The sequence below is a fragment of the Rhamphochromis longiceps genome, linkage group LG16 (genome assembly GCF_057381845.1).
Source record: "Rhamphochromis longiceps isolate RC_006_pf linkage group LG16, R_longiceps_female_GT1.1, whole genome shotgun sequence".
In the NCBI taxonomy this organism is placed as follows: Eukaryota; Metazoa; Chordata; class Actinopteri; order Cichliformes; family Cichlidae; genus Rhamphochromis; species Rhamphochromis longiceps.
In genome coordinates, this window is record NC_140572.1 from 3,514,926 (window position 1) to 3,538,823 (window position 23,898).

Consider the following 23,898-nt stretch of genomic DNA (forward strand, 5'->3'; position numbering starts at 1 on the left):
ACCTTTAGCTCAATCTATTGACCTTGAAGGGGAGGTCAAAGGTGACATGACATTATAAATCTTTATATGAACTTTCTTTATGTTGACCATACTCACCACACCTTTAAAAATCCCTATTTTTAGTTATAAGACACAGACGCAAATGCTACCAAAAACATCAGCTTGTTGGTGGAGGTTATAAACGGCATCATGTCAGTTTGATATAAGCAATCATTACATGATAAGAATATCAACAACCTTGTTTCTTCATCTTCACCAAATCACTCAGAGTCGTAAACATTTCAAACAGCAAACATTTTTGTTTTTCCAGGTGTTAAATTCTCCAGTTCTTTTGATCTTTGGGCTGAAGGAAGGACAATACTTGGTGTATAAATGCTCAATAAACAATCATTTTATTAAATACAATTCTCATTATTCCATACAACACTTTTGAGCATAAACCATCCAGAGGGGAGATGAGCGCGGGAGAGTGTCCGCCTGATCTCGACGTGTCTGAGCGTTTCTCACATTCTTATACTCTCAGCCCCCCTCCAAAGTCATAAAACCTAAACCTATCCACATTCTCTCTCTCAGTGAGCCTGAGTTATGACCTTGGCTTCCTGTGCAGTATGTTCTGTTCTTTTCTAATCAGACAAATAAGGCGATGACTCTCTGTAAACAGTATTTCTTATACCTCAGCAGTATAATGCATCATAAAACAATATCATTCATTCACAATAAATCAGCAGTCTAATGTAATACAAATCAGTTTAATAACTGTAATAGTTATCACCTTCTTCTAAGTTAGGAGAATAATGCAAACTAAAACTACATAATGATTTCACAATCTTTAATTAGGAGTATAATGTGGCATAAGATAATATAATAATCTCACACAGGTCATGTTGAAATCCCTCACCTAAAAGACTAGACGGATTCTTATGTGCGGAGACTGGATCTCTGCAGTGTTTTGTTTAGTGTGGACGTGGAAGAGGGAGAATTCGCGATGAGGGCTTGGGGGTATAATGGACATACAACTGTTTTGATATGTAGTTCGACTTTGCTGTTGCTAACTTTGTATGTCATGGTTGAAATCAATAAAACAAAGTTGGAATAAAAAGACTAGACGGGCATGGACTGTAACAGGAAGATAGCAGCAGGCAAAACCACCCTTTAATCTTTGATGACTCAATTGTTGTAGCTTATCAAATAAGGAAGGTACAACAAAATAGTAAACATCCTTAATCAATAAAAAGATTTACTGAATGATGAGAATCCATACTTACAAAATTACATGAACTACTAAAACCAACAGTTTCTCAAAACAGTAGGATTTACTGCTAACATCATCATCTCAATCAGGTTATCCTTTAAGTTAAAGATTTTTATTTTCAGTGTACCTTAAGTCATCTTGAAGTTATATAGAAAATTTCTTACAAAAATGAAAAATCAATCTATAGTTTTCTACAGTGAATCACAATAACCGCTGTTTTATTTCAATGAAGATGATTTACAGAGAATGTGCTGTTTTGACTCTTCATCCTGACTTGCAGATCGAACAAACAGATTTCACATGAAGAAAAAGAAGAACAAAGAACAAAGAGTCACTCTCACAGAAGAAGTTGGCATTGAGCAGATGTTTGTTCTCATTGCAGAAGGTTTTGCTGAGTCATCACCCAAATGTACTCAAATATTATACATGCCAACAAATAATGAGAAATGCAATAAAGGTTGTAAATAAGTTCACAATTTGTTTTGATGACTTCCACTGCTGTTTTATAACTAAGCCAGAGTGGACACTAGTATGGATCACCAGGTTCAGCATGTGATCCATATGCTTTCAAAATGTGTTACTTGCATTATTTTATGTTAGCATTAATTAGAATGTATTTATGGTATGTTATGGCTTCACCTTGCCGAGCAATATTTGTAGGATTAGATGATAATTTAGAATTCCACATTATACATCAGAATATCATCAGAATGGTAGTGTGCAAATAAACAGCTGAGTTACAATTGTTCTGTAATGTTGGATAAGGATGAATAATTAAAGGTCACAGTGCTGTAAGATCCATCATATGTATTTTCACAAAACCAAACAAGTTGCACAATAAAGGTGTATTCATACACACACAACTTGTGATCTTCTTTGCTAGAAGACAGTAAATAAATTTTCTGTATTTACCTTTAAGATGAAAAGAAAAATAATAGGAAACTATTGTTTTCCAATAATAATATTAATTTAGAACTCTCTGATGTGAGAGATCTATCATCAGCTAATTGGAGATCCACTAGTCTTACTTGCCCAGTGGAATCCAGATCAGTCTGTGTCACAGCCACAATGCTGACTAAACACTTTACTTTACTTTGCACCTTCCTTATTTGATAAGCAACAACAATTGAGTCACTGAAGGTTAAAGGGTGGTTTTGTCTGCTGCTACCTTCCTGTTACAGTCCATGCCCGTCTAGTCTTTTAGGTGAGGGATTTCAACAAGAGCTGAAAAAATCTAAATGTTTGCTGTGTGAAATGTTTATGACTCTGAGTGATTTGATGAAGATGAAGAAACAAGGTTGTTGATATTCTTATCATGTAATGATCACTTATATCAGTGGTTCCCAAACTTTACAAGAAAATCTTTGCCCCCACAGCACAAAAACATTCTCCAACAATTTCACACCTCAAACCTTTTGTAAACAGTAAAACAAGTAATGTAAACTGCAATAACAGGTTGCAATAAAATAAACTACTACCTCTTTTAAATAACAGAAAAATAAACCATCTTTATGGTGTAATTATTGTAGGGGGAGTTGCTTTTTTTTGTTTTACTGCATAAGACTATTCAACATCACTATCAATACATTTTTCAAAAAATGCCTCTCTGTGCAAAATGGGTTTAAAAACCTGTAGGATACTGTTTGCCTGTGAATTGGACAACCCAGCGCATGCTCCTGATGCAGGGGAAACAAATTCTGTCGGGGATACCTATCTTGGCACTATGGCTGGGTATCCTCATTGATTTCTAAAATCAATTGGATTCTGATTCGACTGGATTCAATTTTGACTCAGTCAGAAATATTATAAGGATCACAGCAGATGCCTTTGTGTCAAAGTAACTGAAGATAAAACACAGAAAAACATGAAGGAGATTTTCCTGGCCTGGCTTTTTATAGCAGATAATCTTAAAAATATTCTGCAGTAGATCAAAAACTGAAGAAAACCATGAATTAACAGATGAACATTACCTGATCCTGCTAAAGTGAACCAGACCAAAGTTACAGAGGTTTTATTGAAGAAATGTCTAAGAGATTTTCAATTTGGCAAGTTTAAATTTCTTTGGTATTGAACAGCAGAAATGAGGCTTTCTTGTCAGAAGTCATTTTTGAAAAAAAAAAGAAAAAAAAAGAGTGACAGCATTGTACACAATGGTAGACTCGTGTGAAATAAGCAAGCAAATAATGCAAAGAACTGAGATTTTTAGATGGGAAACTGTTCTCCTCCTCTTTCCCTCATCCACCTGCTGGCCTCTGAGGAAGGTCCTCCATAGCTGCCACCAAACAACTGAGTTATTTTTACACATCAGCCAGCATCTGGCCAATCTACCACCTTTCATTGTTTATACCGTTACAAAAAAACCGAAACCCCCCCAAAACACATCGGCCCATAAAAACAAAAAATCACCATCAGGCATACCGGGCAAATGGTATGCCTGATGGCCAGTCCAGCTATGGTTGTGCCATCAGTTAACCCTTGGCATGCCAGCTGTGGCATGTATGCCCAGGGTTGCCGACCCCTGACTTAGGACTTCTGATCACTTCTTCAAGGTCAAATAAGGTCAAACTTTCATAAAACATCTTTTATCTTTAAAATTGTGCTTAAACTGCCATTGTTTATATTAGCAACATGTAGGAAATGACAATTGTCAAGCTGGGCCAGGAAGCCAGGACGTGAACGTGGACCCAAACACAGATTCAGATACGGACAGCAGGAATCAGATTTAACTAAACTTTATTTCCAAAACAGCAAATAAACAGTTCATGAGGGAAATGCGCATGGCGTGTGGAACTCGAACGTGGGTCTCTGAAACACAGGGAGAGAGTGATTAGCAGGGGCACCAGGGAATGGAGACGAGATGAGATGTGGTAGTCTGATCTTTTATGATCTTTTATGACTTACTTTAAGACCAGGAGGAGAGTGTTTTGGCCGAGTGAGTGTCCGGACAGATGGGTTTGATTCATCAGTCCAAGCTGAATAATACAGTGATTCAGGATTGCAGCAGCAGGAAGACAGGCAGGTGTGGAGTTGTGAGCATGAACCAGCAAATACTGTTTCCAAAGATGACCAGTGTCCAGGTGAGTGAGCATCTGCAAATGATGAGTATGGTTTATCCAGGAAGCTACTAGAGATGGCACGATACCACTTTTTTATGTCCGATACCGATACCGATATCATAAATTTGGATATCTGCCGATACCGATATGAATCTGATATAGTGTTTTTTAATCAACAAAACTGTTTTTTAAATATCTTGCTGCATTTTGTATAAGTTCATACTCAAGTTTAAAACAACAACTACACTAAAGCTATTCTGTTATACCTGTATGCAAAAAAAAATATTTCATAGTTCAGCAATACTGATCAATCTAATAAACTTAAACCTACACCATCCTCCCTATTCTGGTATTTTAAAGAGTACTTAGCGTAAATATTAAGCAACCTAACTAATAGGGTTCCAACTCCCAGCAACAACAAAAATAAAAAAATAAAAAATAGGGAACCACCCCTCACGCTCCACCTCATGATGCTTAATCGACGTAATCAACCGTAATTTGATGCAGTGTGAAAAAAAATGCACAGAAATCAATTATTTTTCAAGAAATATTAAATAGATTCAACATCTTCAACAAAATTGCAGACTGCACAGATGGTACCTTCCCAAAGGGAAAAAGTACTATAGCTTACTAGGGTATATATATTAGACTTAATAGTTACTATATACAGTAATTGACTTCTATTCATTTTACATCAAATTAAAACTTTGGGTGTCAGATAATTATTTATTAAAAGCTAGACATTTTAAATGAGAATAAGAAAGAAAAGTATGTCTTTGTGCCCCCTTTTCCCTGTTAATGCCCTATCGGCCCCCCTGGCTAAACTTTGCTAGATCCGCCCCTGCACAGTTACCAGCGTCAGCTACGTAGAAAAAGATCCTGGAGTAGAAAGTAATATTAAATACATTCTAACAACAGCTGATCAAGCTTAAACGTGCTGCTGTTGTTCAGCCGCTGGTTTCCTCTTTCTGGTGCAAAGTGGGCCAAAAACAAACTAGAGAGACGGACTCGCGACAGAAAAGCCGATCAGCTGATCGTTAAGCAGTTTCATGATTGAAGTAGCAGCAGGAGAGGCAGTCGCTCCATATATCGCTTGTTAAGCTTAACGCAGGAATGCTTTACATTCAGAGATGGACTTACACACTTGCTTTACTTCTCTCGGGATAACTTTGTCGGAGATGAAATGCTGGGTTGCTAGCGAAGCTCCAAATGCTATCCAGACCACCGACAGGTCCCGCATGCCACAGCCGCTCTATCACATGATGCATACTGCTCCGACGTGCTAACGTTCTGAGGTGAGTTACGGCGTGTTGCAAGTTTTGTGAGGTGCTTTCGTGATATTTAATGGATCGGATTACAGTTTTTATTTTTCTCCAATATCCGATCCAGTAATTTAGGTCAGTATCGGACCGATACCGATACGTAATATCGGATCGGTCCATCTCTAGAAGCTACTAAGGACACAGGGAAAACGAGGTAAGTCAACTTGAAGATAAAAAACTAAGGCGACCTATTCTAGCATGGGTTAGAATAGTTGTGAATGCTGCTCTTAAATACTACTTGCTGATTATCCCAGATCATGGACAGGTGAGTTGCCAGGTGGACTGATGAGGGCTCCGCCCACAGGTGGAACCACAGCCAAAACATGGAGAAACACAGCCACTCACCGGCCTATGACAGATAATGTTATATGGCAGGCGTGTCGAACTCCAGGCCTCGAGGGCCGGTGTCGAGCAAGTTTTAGATAACACCCTGGGTCAACACACCTGAATCAAATGATGATTTACCAGGCTTCTGGAGAACTGCAAGACACGTTAAGGAGGTAATTTAGCCGTTTAAATCAGCTGTGTTGGATCAAGGATACATCTAAAACCTGCAGGACACCGGACCTTGAGGCCTGGAGTTTGACACCTGTGTTATATGGAGATTCTAAATATCACATTATAGTTAGGTATAGTTTGCATTCAAAAATCATGACACATTAGATGTCTGCTGTAACTTTGTTCTCCTCTGGATATCAGACATCAGCTCCTCTTTCCTCTGTTCTGACATTCTTTTAGTGGTAAACTAGACATCTGTCCATTCTTATGTGAATGATCTCTGAATAATTACAGAATATTTCCTCTTTCTAAAAACATCTTCTCACTTCTGTGTAATGTGTCTGTACTTTAGTTCTTGGTATTCTTTCTCCCCTGATATCACCTTCTTCAATCTGTAAGATAAACAGCAGATGTTCTCAAGCTCGCTGTAAACAAGAGGAACTAAAATACAACATTAACACAGAAATCCAAATCACCATGTATGTATATATACTACACTGACAAAACTATTCACCCACCCATCCAAATCATTGAATTGAGTTACAGTCTCTTGCATGTACACACGTGTATAACATCAAGCACTTAAGCATTCACACTGCTTCTACAAACATCTGTGACAGAATGGGTCGCTCTCAGGAGCTCAGTGAAATCCAGCGTGATACTGAGATGCCATTATATTGACTCACTACTAAATATTCCACAGTCAACTGTTAGTGGTATTATAACAAAGTGGAAGTGACTTAGAATGAACGCAACTCAACCGCGAAGTGGTAGAACACATGAAATCACAGAGTGGGGTCAGAGGATGCTGCTGGTGTGCATAGTGTGCAAAGGTCAACAACTTTCAATAGAGACAATCACTACAGACCTCCAAACTTCATGTGGCCTTCAGATTAGCTCAAGAACAGTTGCAGAGAGCTTCATTGAATGTGGGCTTCCATGGCTGAGCAGCTGCATTCACGACTCACATCACCAAGTGAAATACAAAATGTTGGATGCGGTGGTGTTAAGCACACTGACACTGGACTCTAAAGAAGTGCAGATGTATTGTCTGGAGCAATGAGTCACGCTTCTCCGTTTGACAACCGATGGATAAGTCTGAGTTTCGTGGATGCCAGAGGAATGGTACTTTTCTAAATGAATTATCCCAAATGTCCCAAGAGTTTGAATTTCTTTGTTTTATAATATTTGTTTGACACAAATCATTTTGACTTTTTTCCAGTTTCTTTGGATTAATTCTTTTTTATATATATCTTTTGGGGCCTTTGTCAGTTGAAAGTGGAAAGACAGCCAGGACAGAGAGCAGGAAGAAGAAACACAGCAAAGGGCCCAGGGCAGATTCAGTACCAAGCTTCTGCAATAGCAATAGCTTTACAGCATATGTATCACATACTGAACCTGGTGATCTATACTAGTGTCCACTCTGGCTTAGTTATAACATGGCAGCGGAAGTTATCAAAACAATTTGTGAACTTATTTACAGCCTTTATTGCATTTCTCATTATTTGTTGGCATGTGTAAATATTTTTGTACATTTGGGTGATGACTAAGCAAAACTTATGATGTGGACAAACATTTGCTCAATGCCAACTTCTTCTGTGAGAGTGACTCCTTGTTCTTTGTTCTTCTTTTTCTTCATCTGAAATCTGTTTGTTCAATCTGCAAGTCAGGATGAAAAGTCAAAACAGCATATTCTCTGTAAGTCATCTTCACTAAAGTGCTAGCTAACTAGCTATCCAGCTTAATTATCCTGATCAGTGTGTGTAAAATTTGATCTGCTTGGGATCAAGAACTGGATCAGCACATTTCTCCAACCCCCCCAAAAAAAAAATAAAACAATAAAAAAACATATATATATATATAAAATATCACTTCCTCAACAGTCTCTACTGTGTGTGGGATTTGTTCACAATTTCTTTTCTTGACTTTACTCACTGAAAACACTTTTATGGAGGCACACGTGTGTGAGGTCAAGGCAACACAACACGACAGAACACTGCTTTCAATAGTGTCTACAACAGTGTACAACAACAGCTAAAATTTAATATGTAGATCTATCTATCTAGCTGTCCCTGTATGTTAAGCTAAATGATTTTACTCCCTTTGCCTTTCCCTGTCTGATGCTTGGGGATAAATAAAGTTTCTGTCACCTCCAGGTGTGGGTCCTTTGGGACGTCTTAGTCAAACTGCAACTTTAAAGTTTTAAAACTGGCAAAAAGAAAGAGAACTGGCTTTTCAAATTTGGTCTGTGTCACAGCCACACTGCAGACTTTTATTACAAAACTTCTCTCACAATCAAAACTCAGTGAGAAAATTTCCAAGTCTGTAGAATAAGACATGCAAAATAATAAGCTCACAGAACAGTTTGGAATGTAATCTGCTTTCCCCAAATCACAGATCACAGATATGTGATTGCACATATGCGATCGCACAATGGGGTGCTTATGTGTACATGTTGAATGAATGATGAATGACACCATATATGGTGTATTATTTATAGGGTATTTATTATTATTATTATTATTATTATTATTATTATTATTATTATTATTATTATTATTATTATAGTGTCGTTATCAGGATAATTTAACAAACTTTTGCAGTTATTGAACTTATGATGTTTCTTTAACAAATATAGATAGATAAATAGAATAGATCTCGCAAGTCAACATCCACAGCATGCATTTTTACAAAGACATTATAACATTAATGCCGACAGCGAGAGGTCACAACCTTGCAGGAGGACAAAGTATTCATTTTGTGTATCAACTTTTTATCAAGCTGATAAATACCTGACGGTTACAAATGGACCAAAAATTAGTTAACGTTCCAGGGAATCTGCTTCCTATAATTCAAGGATTTGGATCCAGCTAGCATCCAGGCCACATCGCTGTCTTCACCCACATTTCCTATTATAAAACTGACAGGAGGTAAATGTGGTCATAGAATGTCTTTTCCAAGCCACACATATGCATAGATTCAGATAAACATGCAGTACAATGGGGTGCTCGTGTGCATGACTCATGTAGCACCAAGAAACCGATTAGATGTAACAACAGGAGAATGTGCAGCACCCACTGTACAAAAGTGCACATATAGAGTGTCCTTTTAGAAAAGTACACATGACTTTTGAATGAATTTATGCTGACATACATGCCACAGTCTGACACAAAGAATATTAGCAACAATTTCCTTCTCTTCCTACAAAGTGTGCAGCATTAAAGTTCAAAATGAATAAATAAGTAAATTAATGAATAAAATATCCCAAAATAGTCCCGCAAACAGAAGTGAATAAAAATCTTTAAAAGCTAACAAACAACTCTAATAATTTTTGTTTTCACAGGCAGTGAAAGAATAAGAGAGAGAGAAGTGTCATGAGAAATAGACGGTTTGTTACCAGGTGTTCAACCTGTTCACTCCCTGTTCACTCCCTCATCACCTCGTTTTTGTCTCTCTGTCGTCGACTACTGTTTATGAACGTTATTACAATGAGGTAAATTTAATCAACTTTAGCGAGGAAGGTGACAAACTGTCTCTGCTTGCCTCTGTTTGATAAGCCAACAGCAGTAGAGGCTATTTTACTAATGAAATGCAGAAAGTTTTACAGTAAAGTAGCTCCTGCAAGTAAAACACAGCAGAGCCAACAAGCACAATTTTCATCATAAAAATACACTTAACACCATCTTTCTGTTTATTGAAGGGGCACAGTATCCTTACATGTTATTTAGTGGTTCTAGTTACACTTGTAAAGAAACATTGTGCACAGACATACTTGCCTTTCTATCCTCAACATAACACACATCCTGTCCTGTAACCCTAACCCAAGGAACCCAAGTGGAAAGACAATATGTTAGTCTGATATGTTTATACTATAGGTAAAACTGCACTGATCTTAGGAACCTGTACTAGTTTCTAAGAGCATGTTAGCAATATAACACCATGTTAAAAAAATGATGAACAGTTGCATCATCCTTTGGCCTTTCAGCAGCCCTTATGGAGTCCTAAAAGTGGTAGAGCAAGACAGAGAGCAATTAACAAGCTACGCAAGCTTTTTATGTGTTTTGCTCTTGACCAAACCAGATGGAGCGTGTGTTTATTTCTTGGAAACTATGGTGAGTTACTAAAATTGATAAGCTAGCAGGAAAACCTATGCTAACTTTACACGTGGTAACTACTGCAACAGTGTGAACCCTGTAATGTCTAAAAAAAAAAAAAAGCGAAAACCAGTTGGAGTACTTGACCTGTGTGTGAAATGGAGTGTTATGTTTTATTTTATTGTCTATTTGATTAAGCACCTTCACAAATGCACCAAAATAATGCAAGATGCACTTTTCTTTTAGTTGTTATTCAGTGCCTTTTCGGGACATTGTCATTTCAGTTATAAGTTATTTCATATGAATAAGTTGTTTAAAACTAATTAAGTTACAAAAATTTCATGATTTGATTACACATGCCCTAAAAAGGGATCTATAAATATATTTGATTGTAATGCTGCAAAGCAATACGAATTCATAGAAACTGAAAAGATGTTAAAACAACAGTGTACTTGATTTTGAAAACTTTATGAGATTTCATTTTATTTAGAAACAACTGTAAGAACTATTTTGTTCATTGCTCTGTACTGTATGGGTAGACTGGATTTTTGTGATCCTGGATCTGATCTTATTTACATTGGTTTATCACACCATTGTAAAGTTGTAATAAACCTGTTCAGTTCTATCAAATTTATTTTACTCCTATTGAATCTAGTCTCTCTATATATAGACTATAATAATATAATATCATATCATATCATATAATATAATATAAATCTGACTGATGTCTGCACTCATGTCCATTTGAAATCTAGCTTGTAGAGCACGATTCATGGTTTAATGTTTGTAACATGTAAAAAAAATTCACAATTAAAATCTGAACATTTCTAATGTTTATAATATTTATGGGGAACAAATTTCACATGACATAACAAAACTACAGTAAATTTTCAATGGATCTCTTCACTTTCTGTGGAGCCCAAACCGGTCATGCTGAACGATGTTAGAGGCAGCATATTCTCCAGACTCTTTCATGTCTGTCACATGTGCTCAGGATGAACCTGCTCTATCTGTGAAAAAGCAGAGGATGCCAGTACTGGACCTGTCAACTCTCCTATTCTATGACAAATGCTAATCAGGCTCCACGGTGGCAGACAGTGAGCACAGGGCACATCAGAAGACTGGGCCCTCAGGCCACCCTCATGAAGTCTGTTTCTGATTGTTTGGTCAGAGAACTTCACACCAGTGACCTGCTGGAGTTCATTTTGTAAGATTCTGTTGGGACTCCTGTTCTTCCTTGCACAAAGGAGGAGACTGTACTGGTCCTGATGGGTTAAGGACCTTTTATGACCCTGTCCATAGAAGGCATCAACACGTGTCTTCTGGCAGTGGCACGTGTTGATATTCCATCCTGGAGTAGTCCTACATGCTGTATATTTACATTACACAGTGTTCTTCAGGATCTGCAGCCCGGGAAAATACACTGAACTGTAACAGTGAAACTCTGCTGCTAGCATGACATGGGGCAGGATAGGCAATCAGATGTAAGTCTAGACACAGCAATGCTCAGTAGCTAGTGGATCTGAGAGCAGACCACAGCAACCTCCTTAAGCACGGTCCAATAACCATTACAGTGGCAAGAAAGGGTCTCCAGTATGAAGAGTTGGATAGCACCAGGCCCCGATATAGTTCATGCCTACTGGCTGAAGAAGCTGACTGCACTCCATGAGTGTCTGGCAGCACAAATGAACCAGCTGCTAGTCAATGAGAGACACCTGGAATGGCTAACTGAAGGCCGGACAGTCCTGATCCTCAAGGAACCCCAGAAGGGACCGGCCCCATTCAACTACCGACCAATAACCTGCCTCAGCACCACATTGAAGCTCCTGTTAGGAATCATAGCAGCTAAGATGAACAGGCACATGGGTCAATGCCTGAGTGGGGCACAGAAAGCGATTACTTTACTCCTAAATTTCCTAACAGTGATTCCACTGGTGCATCCAAGTTTAATGAGAATGTTTGTTTGGCAGCATGGTGGCACAGTGGTCAGCACCGTTGCCAGCAAGAAAGCCCTGAGTTTGAATCTGTGTGTGCATGCTCTCCCCGTGTTTGCGTGGGTTCTCTTCATGTACTCAGCATCTAAAGAATGTAGGCAGTGGGGTTAGCTTAATTGATGATTCTCACTTGCCCATACGTGTGAATGGTTGTTTCTTTGTGTTAGGCCTTTGATAGACTATCCATGTATTCACATATTTGGATACATATGTTGAAAAAATATATATTAATATATATATATATAAAAAAAGAAACTTATCTTATTTATGCCTGGAGTGTTTGAGAGAAAAATACTAATTAATGACATGCAACACATAAAAAAAAGATAAAGTCATATTTAAAATTTGCATGAAGAATGTCCCAACCAATGGGGTTTTGTGATAAAATTATGCTCTGTGATTGGTGGCTCTATGGCCACCAGCACAGTGAGAACAGGCTTAAAAAGGTCCCAGCACAGCATTCACTGCAAGCTGAACAACAGCAATGGCTCATCTGAAGCTTCTTCTTCTTCTGTGTGTTGGTGAGTGAAATATTGCACTTATTTCTCAGGTTGTGACAAATTCTGTGTTACTAAAGGATTATTTAGGTTTTCACTAAACCACCAGATACTGTTTTTGTTCTTCTTTGTCTCTGCTTTGATATCAGTTATTATACATTTGTCAGAATGTTACAGTATCAGGAACACTGTCTCTACAGTATGATTGTACTTTTTCTTCTTTTCATCAACTCTTTGCAGACACATTTCTGCAACTATATTAACTAGAAAGAATATGTTGTTCTTCAGATGGAAGAAACAACCAGTTGTGAGTAAATTATTTTCTTTTTCAGGCATCACAGTCAGCACAGGAGTAGATTTGCACAAAAGGATCTATGGAGGCCAAAAGTGTCCAGACACTGAGCGTCAGTATCACGTGAAACTAAAGGCAACCAGTGCAACACATGAAAGTCTCTGTGGTGGCTCACTGATCCATGAACGGTGGATTCTGACTGCAGCCCACTGCTGGAAAAATGAACCTGGATGGTGAGAAAACAACAGTTTACTTATAAATGTTTTTAATTGAATTTAAAAGTTAGGACAGTATTTCAAATGCTCATGTTCTGTAATTAGAGTCGCTTACACCCATTTCCCCTTGTGCAGGGATATGTATGCAACTTTAGGAGTTCATCCATCATGGATAAAGTTTCAACGATCTTCAGATAAAAAAAAAAAGGTGGAAATCACAGGTGGATCATTTTTTGTGGGCATAAATACAATTGATGACATCATGCTACTGGAAATTCCTTCACAACCAGGGAGGAAAACCGTTGCCTTACCAGACTGTGCAAATCCTCCCAACATGTAAGTTGTGCGCTTACCTAATAAGTCTGAATCCTTTCTGACTTTTCCACTTTTTTATTTTTATTTATTTGTATTGACATTTTACATTTATTTACATTATGATATTTATTTATTTACAATGTTGAATATTAGTTACCTGCTTACTGAACCCTGACCATATATTTGTATGTTTGTATGTCATGATGTTAATTTACAAAATATATTAAATTATTTAATTAACATTATTAACATTTTCCTTAAGTTTTTGTCAGAAAACCATATTATACTCACAGTGTTTCCATTCATAAAAACAATGAAGGGAAAAACAGGGGCGCACACTTTTTATAGAGCTGTATGGTACAGAATATAAGACAAACATAAAGAAAAAAATCAAAGTAGAAAGAACCATAAAATAATAATGTGCTCTGTCTATAGTACGCCTCTCAAAGCACAAGTGTAGTATCATATAATAAATCCCCATAGTACCTCACCACTTGCAATATCTGCAGCATATAAAGAGTTATCTAATACTTTATGATAAAATTATGACTTTATCATCAAAACAAAACTTTGATGGTAAATAAAATAGATAAAAAAATAAAATAGATAAGTAAGTAATTTCCAAAATAATGCTTTATTTTGGAAATTACTGCAACCAAGAACACACAAATAAACAAACCACCCCATATGGAAAAGATATATATAAATCTTATAAAGTTTGTGTCTGTCTTGTGTGAAACTTGTATGAAAAGCATACAAGAGTGAAAACAAGAGATACAAGATCCCTTGAAAATCATATAAATGAAACTTGTATGTTTTGGATACTTACTAAAACAATATATGAAAGTGGCCACTTTCATGAGTAAACCATATCAGCCTTATATGATTCACTATATGAAGTAGGCCAAATCTGCCAGTCTTTTATAAGTTTTCTCTATTGCTTTTCCATATGGGACAGCTCAATCAACACAATATCACAGTAAAAACTTACATTACACTAAAGAAGGAGTTTAAACATAAACAACAGCAATGACAAACTCCCTCAGCAAGCATAATGTTTTTGTGGGATTGCACCACTATTCAATAACAAGTACAATCCTTCCAACTTTTCTTTATGTCAGGGCTCTGTGGCAGGCCTGAGGTGCCTCAGGCAGGGATGAGGACCCAAAATACAGGACTCATAGAGAATGAACGGCAAACTCAAAGAACCTCAGCTTTATTGCTGGCATGAAACAAAACATAAACCAAACTGAGAATGGTATGACAAGAACACATAGGCAATTCTGAGGATACAACACAACAGCGAGCAAAGGAAAACACAGGGCTTATATACACAGAGGCGTAATCAGGGAATGGGAAACAGGAGGGAGACGCAGCTGGGAGAAATTAGGGGTAACGAGTAGGGATGGGTATTTATAAGATTTTCATGATTCCGATTCCATTTTCGATTCTGTTTAACGATTCGATTCTTTATCGATTCTCTTATCAATTCTTTTTAAAAAAGGAGAACACTAAAGTCGAATAGCTTAGAACTTTGTTTTATATCTTCTCTTTGAACAAGATAGAAATTTAGGAGTAACATGGCCTTACAAACCTAACAGTGAGATCTTAAGAGATCCACAGCCTACGGCTCTTCAATGGGGTGTCACAGGGTCCCCAGGAAAAAACATTGTAAATGTAAAATAATAAAATAAATATTCTTCTGTAGCAATAACAAAGTATAACATAAATTATTCAGTAGCAATTACACAAGAATATCCAGTAATGTCCCTGCCTACAATTAAACACATTCACTTACCGAAAATCGGGGCATCTGCTGGCAAATGGGTGCAAGCCTTTTACCACAAACTTAGTCACTGCTCGGTGACATTCGTCTATCCTGGCCTGAAAGGAGACGCTACCGGTAGACTTCAGCGAGAACTGCCAGCATCTGAGCCAGACTCTGTCTGTCTCTCTCATCATGGTCACCTAAATGCACAGTAATGGCAGGTTTTGTAATAAGGCAGATCGCGCTAACATAATATGCGCTGTTAGTTGATTATTTACCTGCCGCATTAACGGGAGAGGACGTGCAAACGTTACCGCTGCTGCTGGGTTGAGATTCACGAGTCTGGAGCGGAATTAAAGACGCGACATTCATTTAAGGTTATCGTGTGTCTTGTGAGCAAATGCTTTTGCATATTCGTAGTGTTTCCTCCCTTAAATGAAATATCTACTTTGCAAGTTGCCCCGTTGTCATCCGTTCTCGTAAAGTATAACCAAACTTTTGAGCGTTTGAGCCGCCATGTTTCCTGCCAGGTAAATGATGCTCCGCAACGTGGTGATGTCATTCGGGGCGACTGGAATCGATAAGGGAATTGTTTGCAAAAATGGCAAACAAGTCCAAGGAATTGAAACAGTGGGAACCGGTTCTCAACAAGAACCAGTTTTCGATACCCATCCCTAGTAACGAGACAGGGGGAAGCAAAACTGAATACACTGACATAAGACATGGACCTCCAAAGTAAAACAGGAAACAATCCACAAAGGCACAGATTTGACACTGAACTAAACCTACACAAAGTACGAGGGCACAAGACATAAAACCTAAGAACAAAACCCTAAACCAGAATAAACTGAAACATGGAATTAAAACAAGACAATCAGAAGACATAAAAACCATAATACATAAAAATATAACAAACTGAAAATGCTGGGTCAAAATGACCCAGAACCGTGACACCTTATACTGTACACATTAACATCATTAACAACATTAAAAATAGTATTTCTGTGTCTTTTAGACAGTGAATTTCATTCAACAAGTGGAATATGAAACATGAATGAATATAAAATAGGACCATTTAAGAAAAATAATATAATATAGTAATAATAAACATACTAATACCAGTTTAAAATAAATGATTATCATTTTCATTCATTCCCTCTAAAGAGAAAATCTCCGTCCCGGTTTCCCTCCAAGGCACGAGCACCGATAAGCAGAGTTCTGTCCTTTCTTTATTAGATTCCTAATTATTCAAAGTAACACTCAAGTATGCCGTTCAGCTGGGTTAGTTACAGCGCCGGGAGTAGCTTGGGAGAACAAGGAAACACAGACTGCTTCAGGTTGCCTTCCCAAACCAACTCAAAGGTTTATTCAGTACAAAACAGCTTATATAGAGGAAAAAAAGGTTCGTGTGTCAGCAGGTTCTCAGTTCAAAACCGGTACAGACCAAATAAGGAAACGTCTTCCTGCCTTGTGAGCAAAGAAGTATCCTTTGTGTAGTTTATCAGTTCAGCTACAATTTATGATCATCCCAGCAAAATACACTCCTAGACATAGAATACAGAGTTCTTTCATTAGTGAATTCTGAAACAAACCACCTGGCCTTTAACGAGCCTTTTTCTAAGAGATAAAGAAAAAGGGAGGATGGGAGTAAGGAAGTGGTCTCGTCTCTGTGGTATTTTCGATCTTGGGGTACCAGCCTGTGAGTCTTACACATCAATTCTTGGGTCAGAGAGAAAGAGAAAAACAACTAGTAAATGGGCCTTATTGAGTAACAGTTTTCACTACAAAGCAATATCCTGTAAATGCTACCGTGGTATCAAAATATCACAACAGTTCCCTCCTTTTATCATGAAATGATAACATAGTATAAAGACAGAATGTAATAACATAATATAAAGACAAATCATAAACATAAAACAAATCATAAATGTAACTGGTCCTTCGAGCAAGCTTAATATCAAAAATTCTGAGAGCGTATACATGGTATCACACAACAGACAATAATCATCGAAAACATGCTGCAACGGTTACAAAGGCTACAAGTAGTTCCTTCCATTTTCCAAACGTGTCCTGTAGCCACTTATCTAGCCACTGACCGTGACCTGTATTGGCAATTAGTTCTATCTTCAATGCTTCAAGTCTATTCATAGCTTGTGTGAATGGACCGTTAGGGGCGGTATTATTGGGAATGAAAGTACAGCATACATCAACGGTCACTAGACCACAGGTACCGGTCCAATTAACAGGTAAGGCTAATCTGAGAGTATTATTGCACATCCAATAACCGTTAGGGATTGCTCTAGTTAGGCGCGTGACCATGTGTGATTTAACTAACTCCCCCCAGTCAGTGTCATTTAATACACCCTCTGGGGGAACAATGATCGATTCTCCGCTCGAACTTGAACTGTGTGTGTGTGTTCCTCCAGATATGATACAACTTCAGCCACAGAGACAGCTAGCCATGTCTCATTACAGCGTGCACCTGGGGAGTCAGAGAAAAATGTATAGTTATCCTTTGTATAATCTATGTGTGTGTCTGGGCCAGTTAACTTTAGTCTGCGCAGACATATCATACTAGTATTAAAATGGAGAGGGATCTGTCCTAAGGGCAGTGAGGGCTTTAACCTATTCTTGGGGCGTTTCATTGGGGCGCAGGTCCCTGCGGTGTCATTAGATAACTTCAATAATTCACCTAATTGAGTCTCAGGGTTAGTTCGTGTGTGTGCGTGTCTAAGTAGGCAGTCGAGAGGGCTCAGAGTCAACTGTAAAGTGTCTTTAAGGAGAGCATTATCTCCGCCGATTTTCTCTAGTCCCTCAGTGAGGGGGAAACCGGATATGGGGTATCCTACTATTACCTGTTCTGGATTAGCCTTTGAACAGACATAACAGTTACTGTTTCCTAAATTACGAGCGGCTGTTCTGGCATTTTTGTACCAGGAGTTGACTCCTGCTCTAGAAGGCGCATAAAAGGGTTTATTAGTGGCGTCTATGTTGTCATTTACTGATTTTAGGGAGCGTGAGGAGTGCATTAAGTAGGTGTCCTGCAAAATAGAGCATGAGGTATCGTCAGCAAAATATGACCTGCAGAAATGTGAACATGGTTGCAGTCTACAATACAAAATAGCAAAGAAAAATCCTAAGGTTAATGCGATAGATATGATAGATAACCTAAATATATAAGAAAAACAGTTCTTCAGTCGTCTTCTGGCCTGGTCCCAGGTTCGAGAGACACAGAATAAATGTCGTATGATGACAATGGGCATTTCATTTTCTCCATGATCAGGATGTAATGAGTCTAGCTTTATCAGGTTAGACATCATGTGGTACTTCCGGCTTTCTGTTCCTGCTGGATGTTTGAGTACCTTGTTGTTGTTCTTTCAGGCGTTGTGTGTTAATCAGTGATTGTGTGTGTGTATGTACATTGGATCCTTGCGCTGGCTCGCCGGAGATGTCGTCTACCCGTGTGTTTATTTGCTCTGGTTCCGGGCGTTGGCCCGCCGGAGATGTCATCTGCTTGATCCGACGCCTGAGATGGTCCGATTGGGCTGGTCTTAACCCTGCTGGCATGAATCCACTGAGGTTGTCCGTCTGTGAGGATGCTGGTTCTTCGTCACTGCCAGTACAGTCTGGGGCTGGAACACGCGCGGCCTCCCAGAGTGTCCTTGGTTTTAGCGGCTTCACCAACACGCATCTCCTTGTCTCCACTGGTGGAACTGTGGAGGGGAAAGGCTGAGAGAGACAAACTTTCTGATAGTTATTATTCAGTGTTTCTACCAGATTGTAGACATAGTCGGACAATGCAATATCTACATCACCTTCTGATAGTGGTGCCCCTCTGGAGGCTGACCATGGTGTTGGAAACGGTCTTCCCATGATTATTTCAAATGGAGATAATTTGGTTGCTGCGGATGGAGTCATTCTAATCTCGCAGAGGATTTGAGGAAGTAATTTGACCCAGGTCATTCCTGTTTCTATCATTGCTTTAGTCAGGCGATTTTTTATGGTCCTATTCATTCTTTCTACAACTCCTGAACTCTAAGGGTGGTATGGCACATGATATTTCCAGTCTATTCCTAGGGTTTTGGCACACTTTTGAATTACTTCTGATGTAAATGAAGGTCCTCTATCACTGTTAATCTGGTGAGGTATTCCAAATCTGGGTATTGTTTCATTGCACAACTTTTGACAGACTACTTCTGCAGTTTCTTTTGAGGTTGGATAAGCTTCTACCCATTTACTAAATTGATCCACTATTACCAGTAAGTACTTGATGCTTCCTTGCGCTGGCATGTGTGTAAAATCAATTTGTAATGTATGAAATGGAAAATCTGGTTGTGGTAAATGCTGATGTTTTGCTTTTGATTTTCCTACATTAGTTTGTGCACATGTTAGACAGGTTGCTAATATGCTTTTTACTGCATGTGATGTTTTTTCAATTACAAATCTTGATTTTATTGCCCCTATTACCCCTCTTTGTCCGACATGACTCACACCGTGAAAATGTCGGACAAGGACTGGCAGCAGGGAAGATGGGAGGGCAATCAAACCCTCAAGATTTTTATATAGGCCATCCCTGTCATCTAAGGTACAGTCACTATTCTCCCAATAGGTGTAATCAGATGCAGAGGCTTGCTCTTGTATGAATTTTAAATCAACATTTGTTTCTAAATAGTCTGGGAGTGTAACAAGTGGCAGCTGTAGGGGCACAGATAATACTTCCTGTGGAGGTGGGAGCTGTGATGCAGCTGCAGCCTTGGCTGTCACGTCTGCTAAGGCATTACCTGTTGCTTCGTCTGTGTCAGCTGTACTGTGTCCTTTCGTTTTTACAACTGCAACGGCCGATGGCAGCTGTATAGCCTGCAAAAGTCTTTGCACAAGATCAGAATTAGCAATCGGTTTTCCATCAGCAGATCTAAATCCTCTTTGTCTCCACAATGTGCCAAAGTCATGTACGACGCCAAATGCATAGCGGCTGTCTGTGTAAATCGTCACACGCCTATCCACATGGAGCTCACAGGCGCGTATTAAAGCCATGAGCTCTGCTTTTTGTGCTGAGTGAAATGGTAATGAGTGAGCCTCTAGTATGATGTCAGGCAATGTCACCACTGAATAGCCACAAAGAAATGAGTTGTCATTCGGCCTTGAACAGGACCCGTCCACATAAACCGTGGCTGAGTCTGGGATAGGTGTTTGCTCTAAATCTGGACGTGATGCTGTGGATTCCTGTATACGTGTCATGCAGTCATGATCGTCAAAGCCATCCTGTCGGTCAGAAGAACACAGCATAGGATCAATAAATGTGCTGGCGAATTGGGTGTGCTGCTCGCTTTTATGGTGAGGTTTGCTGTGGAGGTCAGTGTAGCTTCATAACCTGAGCGACGTTGTGCGGTCATGTGTTGTGTAGTTATGTTTGCTAGAATGGTCGTGACCTGGTGATTGGTGTGTAGAATAGTGTCATGTGAGAGTGTGAGCTTCTCGCAGTCCCTTATCATGATAGAGCAAGCTGCTACTGCCCTCAGGCAGGTCGGCATCCCCACAGGCAGCACCTTTGAGTGGCGGAGGTCAGCACTCCCTTTAATGCATTGAAAGAGGCAGTCATTTCTGTGGACCACAGTATTCGAGGAGGCTTGTCTTTTTTACAACAGTCACGCAGAATGTGGTCATGAAAAGAACAGTCTGGTATCCACTGTCTACAATTGTTCACCATGCCTAAGAAGGACAGCATTTCCTTCTGTGTAGTAGGCCGAGGGACGGAGGTCACAGCTTTGACCCTGTCTGCAGTCATGGAACGTTTTCCGTGAGACAGTGTGAATCCCAAATATTGAACAGAAGTCTGACAGTACTGCATTTTCTTTGCCGATGCTTTGTGGCCAGTCTGTTGGAGGTGCTGGAGAAGCATGTGTGTAGCAGTTTGACATAGTTCCTCACTCGGAGCACAGAGGAGGAGGTCATCCACGTGTGGATCAGGGTGCAGCCCTGGAGGAGTAAAGCTGTCCAGGGTAGCACGGACCACCATTGAGAAAGCAGCAGAGCTGTCTATCATGCCTTGGGGCAAACGGGTCCAAGTGTACTTCTTATTTCTATGTGTGAATGCAAATAACGGCTGTGTGTCTTCATGCACAGGCACTACTCCTGTAGTCAATAAATCTCCTATGATGACATCTAGAGCTGCGGCTTTTTCGGTGGAAATGGGACATTGCTTGACATATACTGGCTTGTTGTTTTTCATGAGCTGTGCGTGATTAGGTATAAAGCCAATATAAGGTATAAGGTAGATCTATGTGTCGACATGGTTTAGTTATCGTAACCTATGTCTGAGTTATGTGACAAAATCACTGTTTGACCTTCACTTGTGTGAGCAGTTATCATGTTGTTGAACAGTGTGAGAGAAACAAAAGTGTGGCTTGTTGTATTTGTACACGTTTTTTTTTTGTTTTTTTTTGGCACAGTGTGTGACGTGGAATACCAGAAAAAAGGTGTTGAGTTCAGTTTTGCTCCCCCTGTTGTTTGCCTGATTGAGTTCACCTGTGTTACCTCATGTGTCCCATCTGCCTGATTACTTTGTGTGCATTTAAGTCCTTTGTTTTGTACTTTTGTTTGTCTGGATCTCTTTCTGGCTGTGTCCTGTTTGTCTGTTGCAATAGCCGAGCTAGTATCGCCGAGTACTCTATATTTAAAGCTGCTTTTGAGTTTAGTCCTGGATATTGGATCTGCCTGTCACACAGTGCATTATGAGAGTAACGGGTAAATAAGTCATTACTGAAAGAAATGTGATTCCTGTTAAGGCTGCTTGACTAAAGTGAAAATCATACAACATATTGAACTTCTAATCTGTCTTCATAGAGGTGTCCTTTAACAAATGTGAATTTAAAAAACAGTGAATAAGCTTTGAGATTGTATGTAAGATCATCTTGTAGGGAAGTCATGGAATCCATTACCCACAACTAATAAGCAGGGTAATAAGAAAATATAATTTGATATAATATTATAAATGAAACCATGAAAGCCACTTACAGTGTTTGTTGCTCTAACTGATAACACGAGGCTCAGTGAAACAAAAAATGTATCCAACCATGGAACGGTTTTCAGAACGGGACTTAGAAAGGTTCAAACAAGTTAATGCAGCAGGAGAAGATGGTTATCACGCAGGTCAGGGCAGTAGTCCATCAACAGGATGACATCATACTTGTGAAGTTTCAAACCCATGACTGACATTATACCTGCATCTCCACCTGACTGACATCAACGATAATATCACTGAGCCTGGATCAAGAGTTAAGATTCCTTGTTTTGATTTTAGGAGTTACATCCATGACACGCAGTGAATGACAATGAAACACGTGTGGCAAACAGTGATGTGTGATATCTGAACCCTCACAGTTACTCAGAGTTAGTAGCTGTAGCTGGACTGGAAATCCCCAGCATGCAGTGTACATCATTATGATTTATTATTTTATTCTGTGTTCACAAGACACGTGTGGATGTGGAATTAATTTGTGACAATTTTTTCTGTTTCTAGAAATGACGTCGTTCAGGTGGCAGGCTTTGGGAATTACCAGGTAGATAAGAACAAGAATGAAAGTAAGAATAATTTTTCTTGATTAGCTCAGTTTATTTTAAAATCTCATTTTGGTTTCTGTGTTATTATAGTTATATTTAATTTGTATGAAAAAAAGTTGTTGTTTTTTTTGTTTTTTTTACAGTGTATATGTTTAAATGCCAGGTTCCCACCTTTTTAGATGCAGTTTTTTTTAAGAAAACATTTTGCTTGAAAAATATTTGAATTGTTTGTAGAAATAAAGGAAAAGATCATTTTCCTTAAGATTTTAGTTTTTGAAAGGTTATGAATGACTTTTGTTCTTTTCTCTAGTCGATGGCCAACCACCTCATCTAAAGTGTGCAAACATGCATGTTGTTGACTGTGAGCCTACCAGAAACGATCCATGTTATTCAGATGTGCCGTATGACAACAGGCTGTGTCTGGAAGAACCTAATGTAGATATACTTCACGTAAGTTGACTGCTAACATTACTGTATATCATCTCTGTATGTTTTAGATCTTTTGGAAGAAACTTAAACACAAACTATATTTTTCTCTCTCAGGGTGATTCTGGTGGTGGAGTGATTTACAACAACATGATTTATGGTGTAATCAAAGGCAGTGGTGTACGTGCCTGTACTGAACCAGCTGTTACTGTGAATGTCTGTTCTTACATGAAATGGATAAACCAGACAATTTATCCAAAAAGTAATGGAAAATAACTGAATGAAAATAACATTCAGAATAAACAATCATCTCTACATGAAACTTGTGTGCTGTGTGTTGTTTCTGCTCTAGAATATCTTCATGTTAACTGCAAATTGTGAACCTTTTTCTTTGGTCTAAAATATTGTGTCAGATTTGCAGCTTGTGTGTGTTTGAATGTGGTGTCAGGTGTGTAGCAGCTCATCCTGTTGTTCAGAAACTCTCAGACTCACACTGTGAAGATGCAGAAAGGCTTTCTGATCAGACATGCCACCAATCAGCTGCAGGGCCTGAACATGATAAACTTCATGAATCAGAGCTGATTGTTGAGGCTGAAAATGTTTACGTGG

At 38.8% G+C, this 23,898-nt stretch overlaps 1 protein-coding gene across 1 annotated transcript; it reads left to right on the forward strand.

Annotated features, from left to right (window-relative positions):
• Window positions 1-12,694: 12,694 nt before the first annotated feature.
• LOC146650397 (beta-fibrinogenase brevinase-like) lies at window positions 12,695-23,599 on the forward strand. The gene is made up of 6 exons (XM_085385287.1): window positions 12,695-12,737; window positions 13,046-13,238; window positions 13,356-13,556; window positions 22,823-22,884; window positions 23,174-23,313; window positions 23,407-23,599. The coding sequence occupies exons 1-6, from the start codon at window positions 12,701-12,703 to the stop codon at window positions 23,563-23,565; spliced, it is 792 nt and encodes a 263-aa protein (XP_085241413.1). The 5' UTR covers window positions 12,695-12,700; the 3' UTR covers window positions 23,566-23,599.
• Window positions 23,600-23,898: the final 299 nt, after the last annotated feature.